Source organism: Berghia stephanieae, chromosome 4 (assembly GCF_034508935.2).
Source record: "Berghia stephanieae isolate SIO BIC M18660-M18661 chromosome 4, UCSD_Bste_1.3, whole genome shotgun sequence".
NCBI lineage: Eukaryota > Metazoa > Mollusca > Gastropoda > Nudibranchia > Aeolidiidae > Berghia > Berghia stephanieae.
Genome location: NC_088363.1, coordinates 37,159,819 through 37,180,102, shown reverse-complemented (window position 1 = coordinate 37,180,102; position 20,284 = coordinate 37,159,819). Strand labels below are relative to the sequence as shown.

Below are 20,284 nucleotides of genomic sequence, written 5' to 3'. Positions count from 1 at the left end.
GTTGGATGGATGGTTGGATGAATGAATGGATGGATAGATGGGTGAACAAATGTATTGGATGGATGGATGGATGGATGGATGGATGGATGGATGGATGGATGGATAGGTGAACGGATGTATTATATGAATGGATGGATGTATTGGATGGATAGATGAATGGATGGATGGATGAATGAATAAATGAGCGGGATGAACGGGATGGCTAGATGGATGGACGGATGGACGAATATGTGGACTGAAATGAAAATGGAACGATATGTTTGTTTATTCGACTAATAGAAAAGTGGAGCGGCGTATTTATACATGCAATTTAAAGGACAGATGTATATCTACTTTACTGTGGTCTGATAAAGTAACGGATATAGATGTCCGATTTACAAAGAGAGCTAGATAAGCAATTCGGTGATAAATGATGGTGTTTATCTCAAGTTGAATAAGAACGTCGGTGAGTTAGTCATGATGATAATTCATTGATAACGATGTACAATGGTAGAATTGATAATGAATCGAACAACGTCTGGATAGGGTCGATTAACTTTGATAAGAAAATTGATAACTCTTATAAATCCACTACTACTACTACTACTACTACTACTACTACTACTACTACTACTACTACTACTACTACTACTACTACTACTACTATTACTACTACTACTACTATTACTACTTCTGTTACTACTAATGCTACTGTTGCTACTATCATTATAATAATAATAATAATAATAATAATAATAATAATAATAATAATAATAATAATATTATTATTATTATTTTTATATTATTATTATTATTATTATTATTATTATTATTATTATTATTATTATTATATATTATTATTATTATTATTATTATTATTATTATTATTATTATTATTATTATTATTATTATTATTATTATTATTATTATTATTATTATATTATTATTATTATTATTATTATTATTATTATTATTATTATTATTATTATTATTATCATTATTATTATCGTTACTACTACTACTACTACTACTACTACTACTACTACTACTACTACTACTACTACTACTACTACTACTACTACTACTACTACTACTACGACTGCTAGTATTGCTACTACTACTACTACTACTACTACTACTACTACTACTACTACTACTACTACTACTACTACTACTACTACTGTAACAACTCCCACAACTGCTAATACTTCAACAACAAGAGTAAAAAAAAAAAAACAGCATCAAACGATAACAAACCAATGAAAACTCAAAAAAAAAAAAGATCGCAGCAACAACAATCGCTCCTCGTAGGTAGCGAGCCTGAATCCCCCAGCAATAAATAATAATGACCTTTCTCGGAGCCTATTGTCCCAGCAGTCAGCATCACGCGCCGCGGCATTCCAAGCCTATCCGCCCGCCTGATGAATCAATTCATTCTGTGCAGAGATCAATGAATGAACGGCAATCGATCGATAGTCGATCACTCGATCAGTAACAACATTCATCAGTGTATCCTGCGACTGTTCACGACCTAGCCCTATTGTTATTGTCAGTCAAGTCCATCAGCAATACTGCCGTCCTCTGGAAAAAAAAAACCCATATTACTTTTGTTTTTAATTTGGCCAGAAAACTTGTCCTTCGAATATCAATCGAATTAAATAGCCTCATCTTGGCAAAAACTTTCAAACCCGGGACTTCGCGAAGTCAAGATTAAATCGATCGATATTTGAAGGACGAGCTTTCTGTCCAAATTTTCAAATGACGGCTATTTGTTGTTATTGTCGAGGTGGTTGTTAGATAATATTATTACAACGGTCTCTCTCTCTCTCTCTCTCTCTCTCTCTCTCTCTCTCTCTCTCTCTCTTTCTCTCTCTCTCTCTATCTATCTATCTATCTATCTATCTATATACCTATTTATCTATCTATCTATCTTTCTATCCATCTACTATCTCAGGTTGGCTCCGACACCATGATATTTATTTTATATTCTCTGTTTTCCTCTGACACTTCTCCATACCCTATATATCTGATCATTATTGATAAAAGTGTCCTCTCCACACTTTTTTTCTGAATTGACATAATGCCATTTTGAGGTGGTGAGTGACAAATATAATAATATTCAGTCCCGTCAACCGGGGTAACTTTGCCGAGAGGGGAAACTTTGCCTCTTGAATTTTCGACCAATGAGAGATTGTTTTGTTTTGCGGCAATTATTTCCTTTGATAAAAAGTCAAGTCTTTTAACGGGTACAACAGCTGCACCAAAGCTGAGCTTATTCAAAATGCTCCAAATTTTATTTGAGGCAAATTTACCCGAGTTGACGGTAGAGATCAATCAATATCTTACGGAAAAAAAAGTCAATGACCGCCATTGTATGTGGGAACTTCTTTTATAAACAAAACAGTTTTTCAATGTTGTTTACGGGGTAGGGTCAGAGATATATCCATTGCCAAAAATAAATTATGAAACTAAACATTGCTTCATTGCCAAGAATAAAACACTATTAAGCAGTTAACTGCCAAACTCTGGAAAAACACGTATTTAAAATTTTGGCCAGAAAAAAAACGTCCTTCGATCGATTTTTTTAAAATGACCCTTTTTGGAAGAAAAAAAAAATAACTTTCAAAACTTGAACATCGCGAGGTCCTCTTAAGTCCCAGGTTTGAGCGTTTGTTTTAGTTTTTTTTATTTTTTTTTTTTTTTGTTTTTTTTTTTTTTTGTTTTTGTTTTTGTTTTGTTTTTTGTTTTTTGTTTGTTTGTCTGTTTTTTGTTTTTTGCCAAGATGAGGCTCATTTAAATCGACCGATATTTGAAGGGCGAGTTTTCTGGCTAAATGTTCAAATACGAGTCTTTCCAGAGTAAAGGAAGCATTTGAATGGTAAAATGATAACAGTAGAGTAGACGAAATCGAAGAAGACCAAAGACGACTTGGAAAGCAACTGTCGACAAAGACCTTAAAACCAGGGAGCTGACATGGGACGAGGCACACATGGCAGCACATGACAAGAAGGAATGGCGAATCTGGAAGACCCAATGTGTCAAAGACACGGGAGGAACTAAGGTCTATGGCAGACCTGCCTAGTGCTACGAAAAATTTGTAGAATTGCGAATTTTTGGCTCCAGCTGGAGAACTGCATAGACATTTTTGATTCAAAAATCTTGTTGAAAAGGAGAGTCCGGTTGCTTAAAAACTGTATAATAAAAAATATAAAAAATCATGTATCTGTCTTATTTGTCTTTAGGGTCTTTTCCAAGGGAAGACTGGAATACAGAGCCGCAAAGTGAGCTAGGGCGAGGTAACTTGCTCAAGGTCACAGAGCGAGGCGGGTAGTCGAACTTGGTACCTCTTGGGTTCGGAGCAAACACCATACCGCTGAGCCACGCTGCCTGTATTTAGGACTTTGGAGCATATTTTGATTATGCTGAGGGCAAATAATTGACTTGCAAATGCTATTTCTTGTGACGTTTTCATTATTTGCCTTGGAAACAACGAATTTTTGGCATTTCAAGTTGGCAGATAGCAGCTCTGGTCTAAGGTAAGGTCTTTCAAGAGCACTGCATTTAACGGGTTAAACCAGGGAACCCATAATAAATATAGCCTTTCTGGTTTGAACTAAAGCCTGTTGTCGTCCATTGTATCATTGCCAAGAATAGTATATTATTATTATTAAACTAAAGCCGTGTCTCACACTCATTCGTCCGTGTCAAGTAGGGACGGACGCCCATTCATTAAGGTATTTTCATTAAGACATTTGCATTTCATCGTAATCCTTATATCCTGAGTGTTGTTACCAAGCATCACTTCCTGATGAGAGCTAACGCTCGATACAATGTTGTAGAAGTCGTGGGCTGATGATAACCCGGCTCTATCACTACTTTTGGAAATGTTTGAGATGTTACTACATGCAATACAAAAAGCCCTTCCTCTGCCAAAAAAAAAAAAAAATCAACAACAACAAAAAGTGTGTTTTAATGAGGTAAAGTACCTCAAAAGTTGTTTGGGTCTGTTTTGTTTTGTTTTATTTTATTTTATTTTTTTACAAAAGAGTGGCTGAAGTTTACATACACTTACTAATAAAACATATACTTTAAATCATTTTTTTCTTAATTATAAGAAATGTTGGGATAGAACGAGTTAATCATCAACCCATAATATAAAACATATTTTTATATAAGCACCTATATTCAAGACAGTCGATGCGGGGGGCCTCGGGTGTTTATCATCATATAAATAAAATGATATCGATTGTTATTTTATCGATTAATTTTGCATTATAATTCCTGATAGAACTCCGCTTACGTATTGCAAGGTCCCTTTATTTATTAAAATCGAATCATGTCCCACCCTCTTTTCTATTCTATTTATAATCAATTTATGATTGACTACATTATATAATACTGTGTTTTGTGTGTGTGTTTGTGTGTGTGTTTTGTGTTTGTGTGTGTGTTTGTGTGCGTTGTGTGTGTGTTTGTGTGTGTTTTGTGTGTTTGCTGTGTGTGTTGTGTATGTGTGTGTGTTGTGTGTGTGCGTTGTGGGTGTTTGTGTATGTGTGTGTGTGTGTGTGTTTTGTGTGTGAGTTGTGTGTGTGTGTGTTTGTGTGCGTTGTGTGTGTGTGTGCGTTTTAAGCCACCGTATTTTGTAATTTTAAAAATTAAAATAAAAGTTGAACTTTTATAAAGCGCAATATATCCACGTGCTCAAAGCGCTTTACAGGCGGTCACTGTATTTAAGTTTGATTCTAAATATCGATCTAATAAGATGACCTTTACCTTCAACTTGTAAAATAGTTTCAAACCCGAGACTTTATCACATTTAAGAAGTTTTAGATTTGGGACTAATTGACAGGCGAGGTCCCGATAGCTCAGTTGGTAGAGCACTCGCTTCACGAGCAAAGAGATCGAGATCGATCCCGGGTGCAGTCGAGATTTGTTTTAATTTTGGTTGACCCACCCCAACCCCCTTCCCCTACACTTCCACCAGCAGTGAGTGAGATCTGGTCAATTAGATCTGACGAAAGTACTTTGCAATGACTATCATCCTATCCAAAGTGTAGCAGAGTTACGCTATAAAAAAAAACGGATAAACTCGTCCTGAGACTAATTGCCTCTGAATGACTACATATTATTATAGAGAAAAAGTTGGGTTGGGTTAGGTTAATGATACGTCGTGGGGGGGGGAAGTGGGGGGGGGTGGTAGGGGTTTGTTCGGCGGAGGGGGGAGGGTGTGGCGAGGAGGGCGGTTTTTCACTTTCAATAATCGGCAGATAAGAGAGTATCTGGCCACTAAACAAGTTAGTTTGCAAGATCGCAGATTAATTTTGAAAATGTGCCCCTCATCACTCAAATTTGATCATAGTGCTTGAAAACGCCCCCCCCCCTCAATTTGTTGTTGTTTTGTTGTTGTTGTTGTTTTGTTTTTATTTGTTGTATTATTATTATTATTATATTATTATTATATTATTATTAATTATTATTATTATTATTATTATTATTATTATTATTATTATTAATTATTATTATTATATCATTATCATATTAATATTATTATCATATCATAATCATACCATCATCATCATGACCATCATCATATCACCATCATCTATCACCATCATCACCATCCATCACCATCATCATCATCATCATCATCATCATCATCATCATCATCATCATCATCATCATCATCATCATCATCATCATCATCATTATTATATATATATGATGTGAGGTACGTAGTCTTTTTGAAGTCAACAGTGAAACGATGAAATATGGTGCATAGTCTTAGACACATTGGCATATCAGTGTATAATAAAATTATTAGAAATCCACAACTTTCTTGCGTAGCTTTAAAAACCATTTTTAACCAGTTAACTGCCGTAACACGTATTATATATTCTTTTCAATTGAACTCGTACTCGGCACCTTTCGGGCACGAAGCAAAGACCAAATTCAAATTCAACGGTTTATTTTCGGCAATTGCCAATATGAACCATGCATTCACATATAATACCAAATCAATGCAAGTAAAATGAACTACCAAAATAAATAAATAGATAAATAAATAAAAATGGATATAATCAATAAATATAAATAATAAATAGACAAGTGAGTGAAAAAATTAATTAATTAATAAATAAATAACCATAAATTGACCATAATAATAATATATAAACACACATAAATAAACTGAATAAGGACTGAATGAGCGTGAGATTGCTTCTTTCTAGCCTAGCCAACCTAACAATGCGTAACACGAATCAATCAATCAATAAGTCCACATTTTATTATCTGGCCGATCTTTTCTTATCCTCGCCATATTATTATTATTATTATCTTGGCTCCTTACTAGAATATAATAATATTATAGCGAGTTGCCCCTGGAAATCTCATGCTTATCGACTGGTATTCAACGTCTATTGAATTAGAACCAGGCTGAGATAATCCAACCCGCTGCTGTGTCGTGTCGTAAGGATACGCGGACACAGTGGATTAGGAATCGAACTCTGAGCGGTGACTTGGCATACCTGTAATGTGCGGCTATGCTGGTCTTGTGGTATGGCACTCGATTCGGATCAGAATTGAAGGTCCAGGGTTCGAGGGTTTACCCTTGGAAAAAAAAGAGCTCTTTACTCATGTTCTCTCACCGTACTCGTGTGTAAAATGAGTACCTGGCCGTTAACAGCGTTGTCTCTGTCCGAAAAAAAAATTGTAATATCATGTCTCGTCCTACATGTTCAGTGTTGCTGTTAGACAGGGACCCCTAGTAAAGGTATTTGAGCACGTTGAGTGGATATTGCGCTATATAAAACCTCAACTTTTTTAATGTGCGTGACCCGTGTATAATAATACTAATAGGTATAGATAGTATCAAGGTGAGACAGAGTCGGAAAATAAACGTTGAGGTGGAAATAGTGATGTAAATGTTGTTGCATGAAACTCACAGAAATAAAAATAACAATAGCCAAAATAATAATAATAATAATAATAATAATAATAATAATAATAATAATAATAATAATAATAATAATAATAATAATAATAATAATAATAATAATAATAATAATAATAATAATAACAATAAACAATAATAATAATAATAATAATAATAATAATAATAATAATAATAATAATAATAATAATAATAATAATAATAATAAAAATCATCATCATCATCATCATCATCACCATCATCATCATCATCATCATCATCATCATCATTATCATTATTATTATTATTATTATTATTATTATTATTATTATTATTATTATCATCATCATCATCATCATTATTATAATTATTATTATAATAATAATAATATTATTATTATTATTATTATTATTATTATTATTATTATTATTTTATTATTATTATTATTATTATTATTATATTATTATTTATTATTAAGACGTAATGACGTTGTTGGTGGGTGATTATGGTTCCGAGCTATTTCTAAGAGCTATTTATGGGGTTTTGTGACACGGTTGTTCGATATCAAAATAAAACATTTACGAGAGACGACCACTTGTCATTAAGTTGAATGGCTGTCGTACCAGTAAACAGCGGGGAATGCGGCTGTTAATTAATAATTTATTTTAATAATCTATTTAATAATTCTAGTCTTAATAGACTTGGTAAGAATTGCCGTATCGCGAAGAAAAACGCGTCTCTATACAACATGAACAATACATATATATATTATTTGTATGTTTTTTTTCTTTTGTTTTTTGTGTTTGTTTTGTTTTTGGTTTTTTTTTTGGGGGGGGGGGGGTTTATTTATTTTATTTTTGTTTTTGTTATTTTAGCAAAACAATTTTAAGCTTGTAAGCTTTGCGCGGCTATGTAGTTATTGTGGTATGACACTCGCTTTCGGAAATTGGAAGGTCTTGGGTTCGAACCTCGCTCTGGCGCATAGTTGAGTCCTTAGAAAAGGCTCTTGAATCACATTCTCTCACTGTTCTCAGGTGTAAAATGAGTACCTGACGTTAACAGCGTTTTCTCTGTCGGAAAAAAAGTGTAATATCGCCAAACAGGCGTCATGTCTCGTTCTATATGTTACGTGTTGCTGTTGGTAAGGGACCCCTTGTAGAGCGCTTTGAGCACGTTTAGTGTTGTTTGTTTGTTTTTGTTTTTGTGGGGTTTTTGTGAGGGGGGGGGGGGTTGGATTTGTTTTGCTTTTTTTAAAATTTAATTAATTTTTTTGTTTGTTTGGGAAAGGGGGAGGAAGGGGGGGGGGGGGGAGGGGTAAAGCATTCTGGCGAGAAATTACGTCATAGGGGACACCATAATACAATATACAGTTGATGACGAAAGAACCGGTACAAAATCCGATATACAAAACCCATGCCCGATAGTCATAGTTACTGTGCTCTTAAAGCCTAACATTATGAGATTAGTAAGATCGTGGGCATGTCCCTAATACTTTAGCACCACTGTGTTTTGCAATGAAACGTGTCCTAAATTCTGACCGCCTCACAAATCCTTGTAAATGAAAAGAGCCAATAGTAGTTATTTATATCGCCAATTACATCGTCATGTTATAGCTACTTTTTGAACCCTACTCTGGAAAACATGTATTTAAAAGTTTGGCCAGAAAAAATTCGTCCTTAAAATATCGATCGATTACAACGACCCTCATCTTGGCAACACCAAAAAAATCTCTCAAAAATGGGACTTCGTGAAGAGATTTTACTAATGTGAGGGTCATGTTGATCGATCAATATTTGAAGGGAGAGTTTTCTGGCCAAAATTTTTAATACACTTTTTTTCGGAGTCCGGTAGTATAACTATTGATTAAAGATAGAGCAGTTTGTCATTCATGATAGAATGCCATTAAACATACGTACATAGCTAATCAAATACCTATTCGGGCTATATATATATATATATATATATATATATATATATATATATATATATATATATGGGTGTGTGTGTGTGTTTGTGTGTGTGTGTGTGTGTGTGTGTGTGTGTTTGATGGCTTGTCAAATGACTCAAGATCTTCAAGGTTGAATACAATCAGAATAATAGATATTGAATGGGAGAGGACTGAGATTGGACTGGGGTTTGAAAAAAAAGAGTGTGTGTGTGTGTGTGGGGGGGGGGGGGGGTTATAGGAGGCACCGTAAACAGCTCTCTCTCTCTCTCTCTCTCTCTCTCTCTCTCTCTCTCTCTCTCTCTCTCTCTCAATTTATCTATCTAACTATATTAAATCTAGCTAGCTAGCTGTATTAGTATCCGTACCTCTTATTCTTATTACGCCTATAACGTTGTTTTTGACGACTACGTCATCACGTCATATTTTGTCATTTTATTCTGCCATGATGATGCAGTGAAGGGCAGAAACAATGTTGTAGGCGTAATAAGAGCTGGGAATGCTAATATAATTCTACCTTCTTAAATTATAGTCGAACACTTCATAGATTCATACATCTCTCTCTCTCTCTCTCTCTCTCTCTCTCTCTCTCTCTCTCTCTCTCTCTCTCTCTCTCTCTCCCCTCTCTCTCTCTCTCTCTCTCTCTCTCTCTCTCTCTCTCTCTCTCTCTCTTTTCCTGTGAAGCAATAATTAAAACACCGTGTTATCTACTATCCAAAGAGGTACCTACCCATAGCTTCTTCTGAATCCTTGTTACAAAGAGGAGGTAGAATAGGAAACATAGTGGCTGGTGACACTTGTTGTGTTACGTTAGGTTGTTGCCAGAATGATTGGGGGAGGGCTCGCAGTTTCATGGGAATGCTCGCTGTTGGAAGAAGGAATATATGAGTGTATTGATTTTGTAGTCAAATACTCGCTAGGTCTGGCTAATAAAACATTAAAAAAAAAAAAAAACAATATAGATAGTTCGAAGTTGACGTCACTCGGGTCTTTGTTATTGTTTTTGCCATCCGTGTTTATGAGTAATTGTCACTAAACTGTAATAGCCAGACTATAAGAGTTCATGGTTACACATAGTTTTGTGTGTTCGTTAAACTTCCGGATGGCAATGTTGTGAACTCCGTAGCCAAGCGCATACTATCTATAGATAATAATAATAATAATAATAATAATAATAAATAATAAATAATAATAATAATAATAATAATAATAATAATAATAATAATAATAATAATAATAATAATAATAATAATATAGATCATTTATACCGCGCCTATTCCATATACATACAGTTCTAGGCGCCTAAAACAAAACAATAAATTTTAGAGAGATTTTTCTTTCCACATAGCGAGGCATCAGATTCCCACAAGTGTCCGTCAGGTCAACAACTACTAGAAGACGAATAAAAGACATTTTTTTAAAAAGTAACACGTGAGTTTTATTTCTCTTGTCAGAGAAAACAGAAAGGAAAATAAAGGGGGTGGGGGTCATCTAAAAATTCAGCTCGGCTGGGGATCAAGATATAGAATCAATGATCAGAAGGTCCAAGGTTCGATCCCAGCTACATTATTTTGATTTTTTAATTATTATTATTTATTTTTCTTTCTGCTTTGTCCGACACCCACCTTTTTAGATATTAACACACCAATGCTTTAATTGAAAGTGTGGCTATGTTCTAGTATTATGACACTCGCTTTCGTAGCGGGAGGTCCTGAGTTTGAGCGGCGCATATAGTTTAATCCTTGGAAAAGACTCTTTACTCACATTCTCTCAAAACAATTAAAGAATACAAATATAAAATATAAAATAAATAAAAAATAAATTCAAATACATAAAAATGACACGCAAAATTGGCGAGCTTTGGTTTGAATATTCGGCACCCCATATCGGGAACTCCCTTCCAAGATATATCAGAGACAGTAGGGATTCAGAATTCTTTTCTTTAAAAAAAAAAAAAAAACTAAAAAAACTTTAAACGTTCCTTTCTAATAACTGCAGGTATTCATTTAACACCTGAGTACGGCGAGAGAATATGAGTAAAGAGCTTTCTCCTAGAGCTCAACTATGCGCCGAGCGAGGCTCGAACCCAGGACCTTCCGCCCGATCGGAAGCGAGTGTCATACTACTAGACCACGCAGCGGTCGAATAAAGTCAATATCTTGCATTGCAAAAAAAAGCCGAAAGTTTGTATGTCTTATCTGTTCAGTTGTTAACTTCACTTGTCTGAGGCCGATGCATCCGGCCGGACACGATACCCTTTTGAGCAGGATGGTGATGGGCCACAATTAATCGCCATGCATTCAAAAACGCATTAGTCCTAAAAGCGACCAGCTTCATTAAAGGTTACATGAAAGACACGATCGATTCAGCAAGTCGTGTTGTCATATCACACGGAACTAAAACCTCTTTGTGATTCTTCATTTGATTTTCAATTAATCATTTTATTAAACATTTAATTTAATTTTTTTATATTTTCCATTTGATTTTTGCATCTCCCCAGCTCCTCCCCCCAACCACAACCCCAACCCAATATAAGCATCAATATAAAAATAGACGAAACGAAATTGACCTCACAAATAGCTATTTGTTATTGATTTTAGCCAGCCATTCTTATGAGTAGTTCTCACAAAATTAAATCAATCAGACTATGTGTGTAGTTGCCTAACAGGCAAGACGTGTTTTTGTTGTTGTGACATTTCTCTTCAATTTTTACCGATTTCAAGGATTTACACGTCTTATTTCAATTCAATTTTTATTCAAGGATTTTTGTACAACACGTAAGATACCATTGTGATATTGCTTTAATTATATTTTATACGGTTTTGACATCATTTTTATCGAAATTGTTTCGGACTATTTTACAATGTTTCACCAAGACCCCGCCATTTTTACTCGTTCTCACAATCAATTTTTACTGTCGGCTGTCGTTGGACTTTTATTCACCCTGCGCTTTTATTGTTTACAAATTGAAAACACACATTCCGACCTCAAACGTGAACACCATTACAATCAACAAAAGATTGTCTGTAAACGTGGTGGTCGACGTAAACAACATGTAATTGAAACAACAGTCCCGCGACGTCCAGTGAACTGTCATCGTTCAACTCGACCACCACAGACGTTAACAAAAATATTGACAAATGACACAAGACCAAGTCATGGAAATCATAACATTTGTATTGGCCATATTAACGCACAGTCATCGAGAAACAAGACATTCGATATAATCGATGTCATAGATCAACACGATATCGATATTCTATATATAACTGAATCATGGTTGCGTCAGTTCGGTGATGAACCTATAATGAAAGAAATGACACCTCCCGGCTACAAGATGGAATCGTTCCCAAGAAATGGACGATCAGGAGGGGGGATCGCCATCATATACAAACACGCTCTTTCGTCTAAAATACAAAACAGGCCAATTTCGTTCAAAAGTTTCGAGTGTGTCCAAACCACATTGACCTACCCTCAAATTTCATTTTTAATCACTTGTATCTACAGACCACCCCCAAGCAAAAAGAACAAACTGAGACAGAATGATTTTGCTGACGAATTTTCAGATTTTGTATCAAAAGACACATCAAATAAGCGAAAAATTTATATCGGCGATTTTAATATTCAGTTTGATGTTGATCAGAATAGTCTCGTTAAAATTATAAAAAATATGCTGAATGAACATGGCCTCACTCAGTTAGTGACCTCTCCAACTCAAAGATTGGGGCACATCTTGGACTGGTTCATCATTGACACACCCTCGCTTGTTGAATCAATTAAAAATATCAAAAAAGAAATTTCAGACCACAATCTGATTCTGGCAACTCTCAAATGCATCAAAGAGAAAGCAAAGAAAGTCAAGATAGTGTCTAGGGATACCAAAAAAATAGACATTAGTTCCTTCAAAAACAATCTGTCAGAGGAACTAGGAAGAATGGATATACCATCAGCACAGAAAACAGACGAGGTACTGCGCAACGTCATCGACAGGCATGCGCCAAAGACAACTAGAATAATAAATTCCAGGAAACCGTCTCCGTGGTTTAACCAGAGTGAAAAAACTGCCAAAAGGGAAAAAAGGAATGCAGAGGCATCGTGGAGAAAATCGGGCCTTGAGATTGACCGGCTGATATATATAGCAAAAAAGCATAAGTATAAAACCACCTGCAAAAGAGCAAAAAGAAACTATTATAACACAAAACTGTCATCAGTGAGGGACACTAAGGAATTTTTCTCTGTTTCAAAGGAACTTTTAGGGGAAGAAAAGGGCATGTGTCTACCCACTAATATTCCGGTAGAAAAGCAGCCGGATGCATTTTCAGATTTCTTTTCGGGAAAAATATCGAAAATTCGGAACAATTTTGACCTCGTGCAAAATGAAGAAATAAATTTCCACCCTTTTTCGGGTTCACAGGGATTCTCTTGTTTTAAAGAAACAACTGAAGAAGAAATTTCTAAAATAATTTTTTCATCTTCCTCGAAGTCATGTGATTTAGATCCTTTACCAACTAATATTTTGAAATTATGTCTTCCTGAATTGTTACCTTGCATAACTTATATTATAAATCAGTCACTTATCTCAGGACAAGTCCCAGATATCTATAAACATGCAATTGTAAAGCCTCTCATAAAAAAGCAAAATCTCAATGTAAATGACCTTAGTAACTACCGTCCCGTCTCAAATCTGCCATTTCTTTCTAAAATCCTTGAAAAAGTTGTACTCAGACGTCTTTCACAACATCTCCATGAAAACAATCTATGGGAAAAATTTCAGTCAGCTTATCGTTCTTACCACAGCACAGAAACTGCTCTGTGCTGTGTTGCGAGTGATTTGCTTGATGTTTTAGATAAAGGTTCTGTTTCTCTTCTGACATTGTTAGACCTTTCGGCGGCGTTTGATACTATTGATCACGGTATTCTCATTAAACGACTTAATATAACATTTGGCTTGTCTGGGACTGTCTTGCAGTGGTTTGAATCTTATTTAGATGGCAGAAAGCAACAGGTTATGATTTTAGATAAACTTTCTCGTCAACATACATTGTCTTTTGGTGTTCCTCAAGGCTCTGTTTTGGGTCCAATTCTTTTTGTTTTGTATACTTCTCCATTATCTAATGTCATCACTGGTCATGGGCTGCGCTATCATCTCTATGCAGATGATACGCAACTTTATGCTACTGATAAAACTAAAAATCTCGAAAATATTGTGAAACGTGTGGAAGAATGTGTGACGGATGTGAAAGAGTGGATGGATGCAAACAAGTTGAAAATGAATGAGTCAAAAACAGAAGTGATGATTGTGGGAAATAGAGGGCTGTTGAAGGTGAATGATGGTCTTGAGGTGTTGATTGGGGGTGAAAAGATCAAAGTTTCAAAGACTGTGAAAAATTTGGGTGTCTATTTTGATTCAGAAATGAAAATGTCAGCTCACATTTCTGCTCTCTGTAAATCTTTATACTTTCAATTGAAGAAAATCAGTTCGATCCGTCAGTATATTGCAATTGGAACATGTAAAACATTGGTTGTTTCCCTCATTTTTTCGAAACTAGACTATTGTAACTCGCTGCTTGTCAACTTGCCTCAGGCTTCTATTAAACAATTGCAACTACTGCAAAACAGTGCTGCAAGATTAGTTTTTGGCAAAAAAAAATTTGATCATGCAACCCCTTTGTTGGCCTCTCTCCACTGGTTGCCCATTGAAAAGCGCACATATTACAAAGCAGCGTGTCTTGTTTATAAGTGTTTGGCTGGTATAGCACCGGCATATCTCACAGATCACGTGGTCATGTGTAAATTTGAAAATTACACTTTAAGATCATGTAATGACCAAACGAAAATTTCGGAAAAAAGATCAAGAACAAAATTTGGTGATAGATCGTTTGCTTGTTTCGGCCCCAAGATTTGGAATGAACTACACGTGGTCTGAGGGAGTGCAAGTCTTTACCTACTTTTAAAAAGAATCTCAAGACACATTTTTACTGTATTTGTTTTTCTTGACTCTATATGAATCCTTGATTTGGCTATGAATTGTTATTGTTGTTATTATTTTATTTTTTTATTTTTTCACTTAAAATTGATATTTATATTGTAAAGTGCCCAGAGCTTGTGTTTTACACGAGAATGAGCGCTATATAAATGTGTATTATTATTATTATTATTATTACTATGAAACGTTTAAGGTTACACATAGTTTTGTGTGTTGGTATATTGAAATTTGCCTGGTGAACGTTGTGAGCATTTCAACTAAACGAATAACACGCATATATATATATATATATATATATATATATATATATATATATATATATTATATATATATATATATATATAGTATCGGGTAATGATGTTGCTTCTTACTCCAACAAGGAACATTGACCTAGGCACGTCAATAATTGATGCAATGACTTCCAACAGCCCTGACTGATACTACTGTTATTCTGGCACACTACGTTTTGCTATCACAGTATCATCCTCTGTTGTGATCTGTAAGATCGATAAGATTCCGTCATTCATTTCTACTCGGCAATCACAATGTTATATCGATTACAAAGTCCTGTTGATTGCAGGTGTTGCTTCATTTCAAGTGACCCAGGGCTTGACTATTCAAGGACAAAAAATTCACCAGGTTGATTAAGAAAGATGGTTGCCCCTTCAGGACGACTAAGGGCTGAAATGTCAATATTTTTGTTTGTTTCTTTTCTGTTTTGTTTTGTTTTTTCATTGTTATTTGTCGGTTTGCTGTTTGCTTGTTTGGTTTTATCTTTCTTTCTTTTGTTGTTGTTGTTGTCTTTTAAATTTATTAACTTATTGTTATTATTATTATTATCATTATTATTATTATTATTATTATTATTATTATTATGATTATTCATCATCATCATCATCATCATATCATCATCATCATCATCATCATCATCATCATTATTATTATTATTATTATTATTATTATTATTATTATTATTATTATTATTATTATTATTATTATATTTATTATTATTACTATTATTATTATCAATATTACTATTATTATTATTATTAATATTAATATTATTCTTATTATAATAATTATTATTATTGTTATTATTATTTTTATTATTATTATTATTATTATTATTATTATTATTATTATTATTATTATTATTATTATTATTATTATTATTATTATCATTATTATTATTATTATCATTATTATTATTATTATTGTTATTATTATTATCATTATTATTATTATTATTATTATTATTATTAGTAGTAGTAGTAGTAGTAGTAGTAGCAGTAGTAGTAGTAGTAGTAGTAGTAGTAGTAGTAGTAGTAGTAGTAGTAGTAGTAGTAGTAGTAGTAGTAGTAGTAGTAGTAGTAGTAGTAGTAGTAGTAGTAGTAGTAGTATTATATTTACATTGTTTCCATGTGAGTCATATTTACTGTCCATAATTTGTTTACTAGTAGTAGTAGTAGTAGTAGTAGTAGTAGTAGTAGTAGTAGTAGTAGTAGTAGTAGTAGTAGTAGTAGTAGTAGTAGTAGTAGTAGTAGTAGTAGTAGTATATTTACATTGTTTCCATGTGAGTCATATTTACTGTCCATAATTTGTTTACATTTTTACTGGCTCAATTAGGCACATTTAGTTTTAAAATGGTTTGGATGTAGATATTTGTTCTTTTTGTTTCCTACTTTCTGAAGTCCTTCAGAGCCCATGGAGCCAGAGTTTATCCCAGTTTCTATAGTGTGAAACGGACAATAGCAATTGCTTGCACCCTTAGAGAGGACGCTAGTATTTTGCAAACTACTTTCCACCAGATAAATCAGATCACTCCTGGCTGGACAGAGGTCAGAAAAAAGTCTCAACTTCACCCGGGATCGATCTTGGTCCCTTTGCATGTGAAGCCAGTGCTCTAACGAGTACACCCATTTCGTCTCAACAAAACATTTAAATTCCAATCAGCTTCATTTGCAGTCATACTTCAGCCTCTAGTTCACCTTGACATAACACCAGTTAGAGAGTGATGTTCACATTACATATAATGTGCCAAAATATTGATGCTTTGCGATTTGCCAAAAAGCTCACAACATTCGCCAGCCAGAAATAGCGTACCAACACATAATACTACGCGTAACCTCGAATGTTTATAGTCTGATCATGATAAATACTGTTTAATGAGAACTAACCATAAAATACGCTGGGTAAAAATATTAACAAAGACCAGAGTGACGTCAACTGCATTCTATCTAAACAGTGCCATATTATAGAAAAGGCTTGTTTGCCTTCAACTTGAACATTGTAAAAACTTTCTCATTTGAACAGAAAACAATCTTAAACTTTATATGAACATTGGTGACCTTTCATCTCAAAATAGTATTATGTAGGGATGATCTAGATGTGAAAAAGTTAAATTAAAGCCAAATGGATCAGAAAAATGAAATGTTGATTTTTGTCATTCTAAATTACTGTAATCATTCTTCTCAATAAAACATAAACACAACCCAAGAGTGATATTTTTAGCTATAAATTAAATTATCAGCATCTTAGTCATCCCGATATAATACAGTTTTGAGGGGGGTGGGTCACATTTACATAGGCCATTTCAACGAATTGATCATGCTCAATATGTTTCACAATGTTTTACTCATTCCCCGAGCAGGACATATGAAACCATGTTTCAACTTCATACAGTACCAGGCATGTGTTAGGCATCCTTTTGTACTAATACTCTTACGACATCCGTCTGCCTGTAGACAGGTACTCATTTACACCTGAATCTTGTGTTTCTTTTCTAAAATTTAACAAACAATCAAATTGAGTTCTTACCTCGTTTAGGTTTTAATTTTGGCGGAGTTGCTTCTCTTTTCTTCAAGCTCTCCCTAATGTCAAGAGGATTTGACGTTTTCTTCTTTTTTACTTTATTTGCCACAACCTCGTGAGCATGGTGTTGAAATCCAGGTTGTCGGACATAGATAGGACCACTGGCAGTGCTACACGGAGACGCAACATTTTCATAATCATGGTCATGTTCATAGGCAAACGTAGAACTTGGACTGCACGACCTGTTTCGAGGGCTAGATGAAGGACTGCTATTTTCCTTTGAGCTGTCGTGAGAGGAACTGTTGGTATTGGTAGTGGCATTAGAATTATTGCTGTTTGAGTTTTGAGTTGGTAATGTGGGGCTCAAGGCAGAATTAGATATTGACGGTATGGTAGGATTATTATCATTATTATTATTATTATTATTATTATTATTATTATTATTATTATTATTATTATTAGAGCTCAAAGGAATTGATATTGATGGCGGATGTGATTTTGGTAAAAATATGGATGAAGGTAATGTGTTACTCGAATTGTTCGGGTTGGAATTATTTGCAGAACTAAGTCCTTGGGTAGTGCTTGAGTTCGATATCGTTGGACAAACAATGTCATTGTTGTGAACACTGTTGACAGAATTGCTGCTATGGTTGCTGGACAAAGTGTTTAAAGAGTATACGTTGGTATTTGAATTGGAGTCAGTAAGTAAATTACTGTTGTTATTATATAACGAACGAGGACTGTTGACCAACGAAGATTTTTTGTTGGTTATGTGTGACCGAGGACTTGGCAAGTTGGAGAGAGGAAGGACACTTGTTTTAGAATTTGGGTTGGATGAATTATCCAAAGAAACGAGCCTGGATGGGATTGGGGGGCTGAAGTCTGTGATAATGGTGTCACTGTCCTCATCCTCATTGGATGAAGGAATAGATATTGGAGCAGAGGGACCTCTTTTGCCTCCAGTTGTTTTGGGATGAGGTGGAGGCTGCGGTTGGAATACGTAAGACAGAGGCATTGTCTAGTGTTAAACTGGGTCCTACAGAGATTTGATACCTGATTTCCTGAGGATCATGATACGAAAATCTGGAAGAAAGAAAAATGAACAACAGTGTTATTCAATTCGTGATTAAAATGTATTAAAGCTACAGAACATAAATAACAAATAATCACAACGCATAACAAACTGTTCTTTACTCAAATTGGCTCAATTAATAGATTTTACTAGTTATTGAAAGAGCAGTGTGATTCAGTGGTATGGTCTTTGCTTTGTACCCGAAAGGTACTGAGTTTGATTACCCACCGCTGCATTGTGCGGCCTTGAGCAAGTCATCTCAACCTAGATCAATTTGCAGCGCTGCACTGCTGCTGATGCCTGGGTTATTCTAGTCTTTCCTTGGAATAGACCCTGGAGACAAATTTAAAATTTTCCCTATGGGATGAATAAAGGGAATTTTATTTTATCCTTTATTTATTTTATTATTAAAAAGAAAATAGAATGAGCTGATAGTACGGTTCAACTTTGTGCGTTTTCTGTAGGTTTCCAGTCTGAAAAGTTGTGCCCACCTTAAACCTTTAATCGAATTTCTGTACATATCATATTTTTCTCATCTTTAACTTTTGACAAACAGACAGAGCAGTAACGGAAATGTGATTCCGCTTTCATAGAAGCCTCAATGGCATTACTCTGACTGTTTGTTTTTTTGTTTGTCTTTTCTTTTTGGGGTGGGGGGGGGGGGGGGTTTATATGTATTTAGTGGTAACATATTATGATGCAACAACCATATCGAGAATTCCACGATTAGAGCAAGCAGAATATTAGGTTTCATTTGGGACATTCTGTGTCAGTGAGATCAAAACGTCAAGGCTCATGCAAATACAGCCTTAATGGGACATAACCTAGAGTACAGTCAGGTGATATTACAATTTTTTTACGGACAGAGACAATGCTGTTAACGGCCAGGTACTCATTTTGCACCTGAGTACAGTGAGAGAATGTGAGTAAAGCGCCTTTTTCCAAGGACTCAACTATGCGCCGAGTGAGGCTCAAACTCAGGACCTTCCAATCCGAAAGCATCTGGGATCTTCCCTTTCTAAAAGTATTCTGACCTTGAGGGTATTCAAATAAAAGGCTGCCAAGTTTGCCACAAACTGAAAGACAATACAATCCGACTGCATGACACATGCCTTAAGGCGAACAATAAGCTGTTAGAAGCTGAGGACTGTAAAAAGGATTAAACAAAAGTGAATGAAAGAACATCCTTGGAACATTTTGGGACCAAAGTATCTTCTTCGGTCGATAAAACAAATAATTGAAACGGATTAACAGGAAAAAATATCTCTACATGAAAAGTCAGGGCAAATGATGGCAGAGCTAATCAAAGATGTCTGATAACTTGTATCCAGTTAAATAAATACGAGCAGACATGTGGTCTTGCAGTATGACATTAGCTTTCAGATCGGAAGGTCCTGGATTCGAGCCTCGCTCTGCGCCGAGTTGAGTCCTTGGGAAAGGCTCTTTACTCACATTCTCTCCCGTACTCAGGTGTAAAATGAGTACCTGGCTGTGAATTGTTAACAGTGTTTTCTCTGTCCGTAAAAAAATTGTAATATCGCCTAACAGGCGTCATGTCCCGACCTA

The 20,284-nt window shown here is 34.9% G+C and overlaps 1 protein-coding gene across 3 annotated transcripts in view; it reads right to left on the bottom strand.

Moving 5' to 3' along the window:
• Positions 1–20,284, bottom strand: part of LOC144970502 (uncharacterized) — a 34,322-nt gene that overhangs the window by 12,650 nt on the left and 1,388 nt on the right. For all 3 annotated transcript variants that reach the window (XM_078910209.1, XM_078910210.1, XM_078910211.1), the window contains exons 2-3: positions 17,653–18,729; positions 9,580–9,714 (exon numbers count right to left, since the gene is read on the bottom strand). In XM_078910209.1, coding sequence (XP_078766335.1) covers positions 9,580–9,714; positions 17,653–18,661 — 1,144 coding nt within the window. In that variant the 5' untranslated portion in view covers positions 18,662–18,729. The remainder of the gene's footprint in view (positions 1–9,579; positions 9,715–17,652; positions 18,730–20,284) is intronic.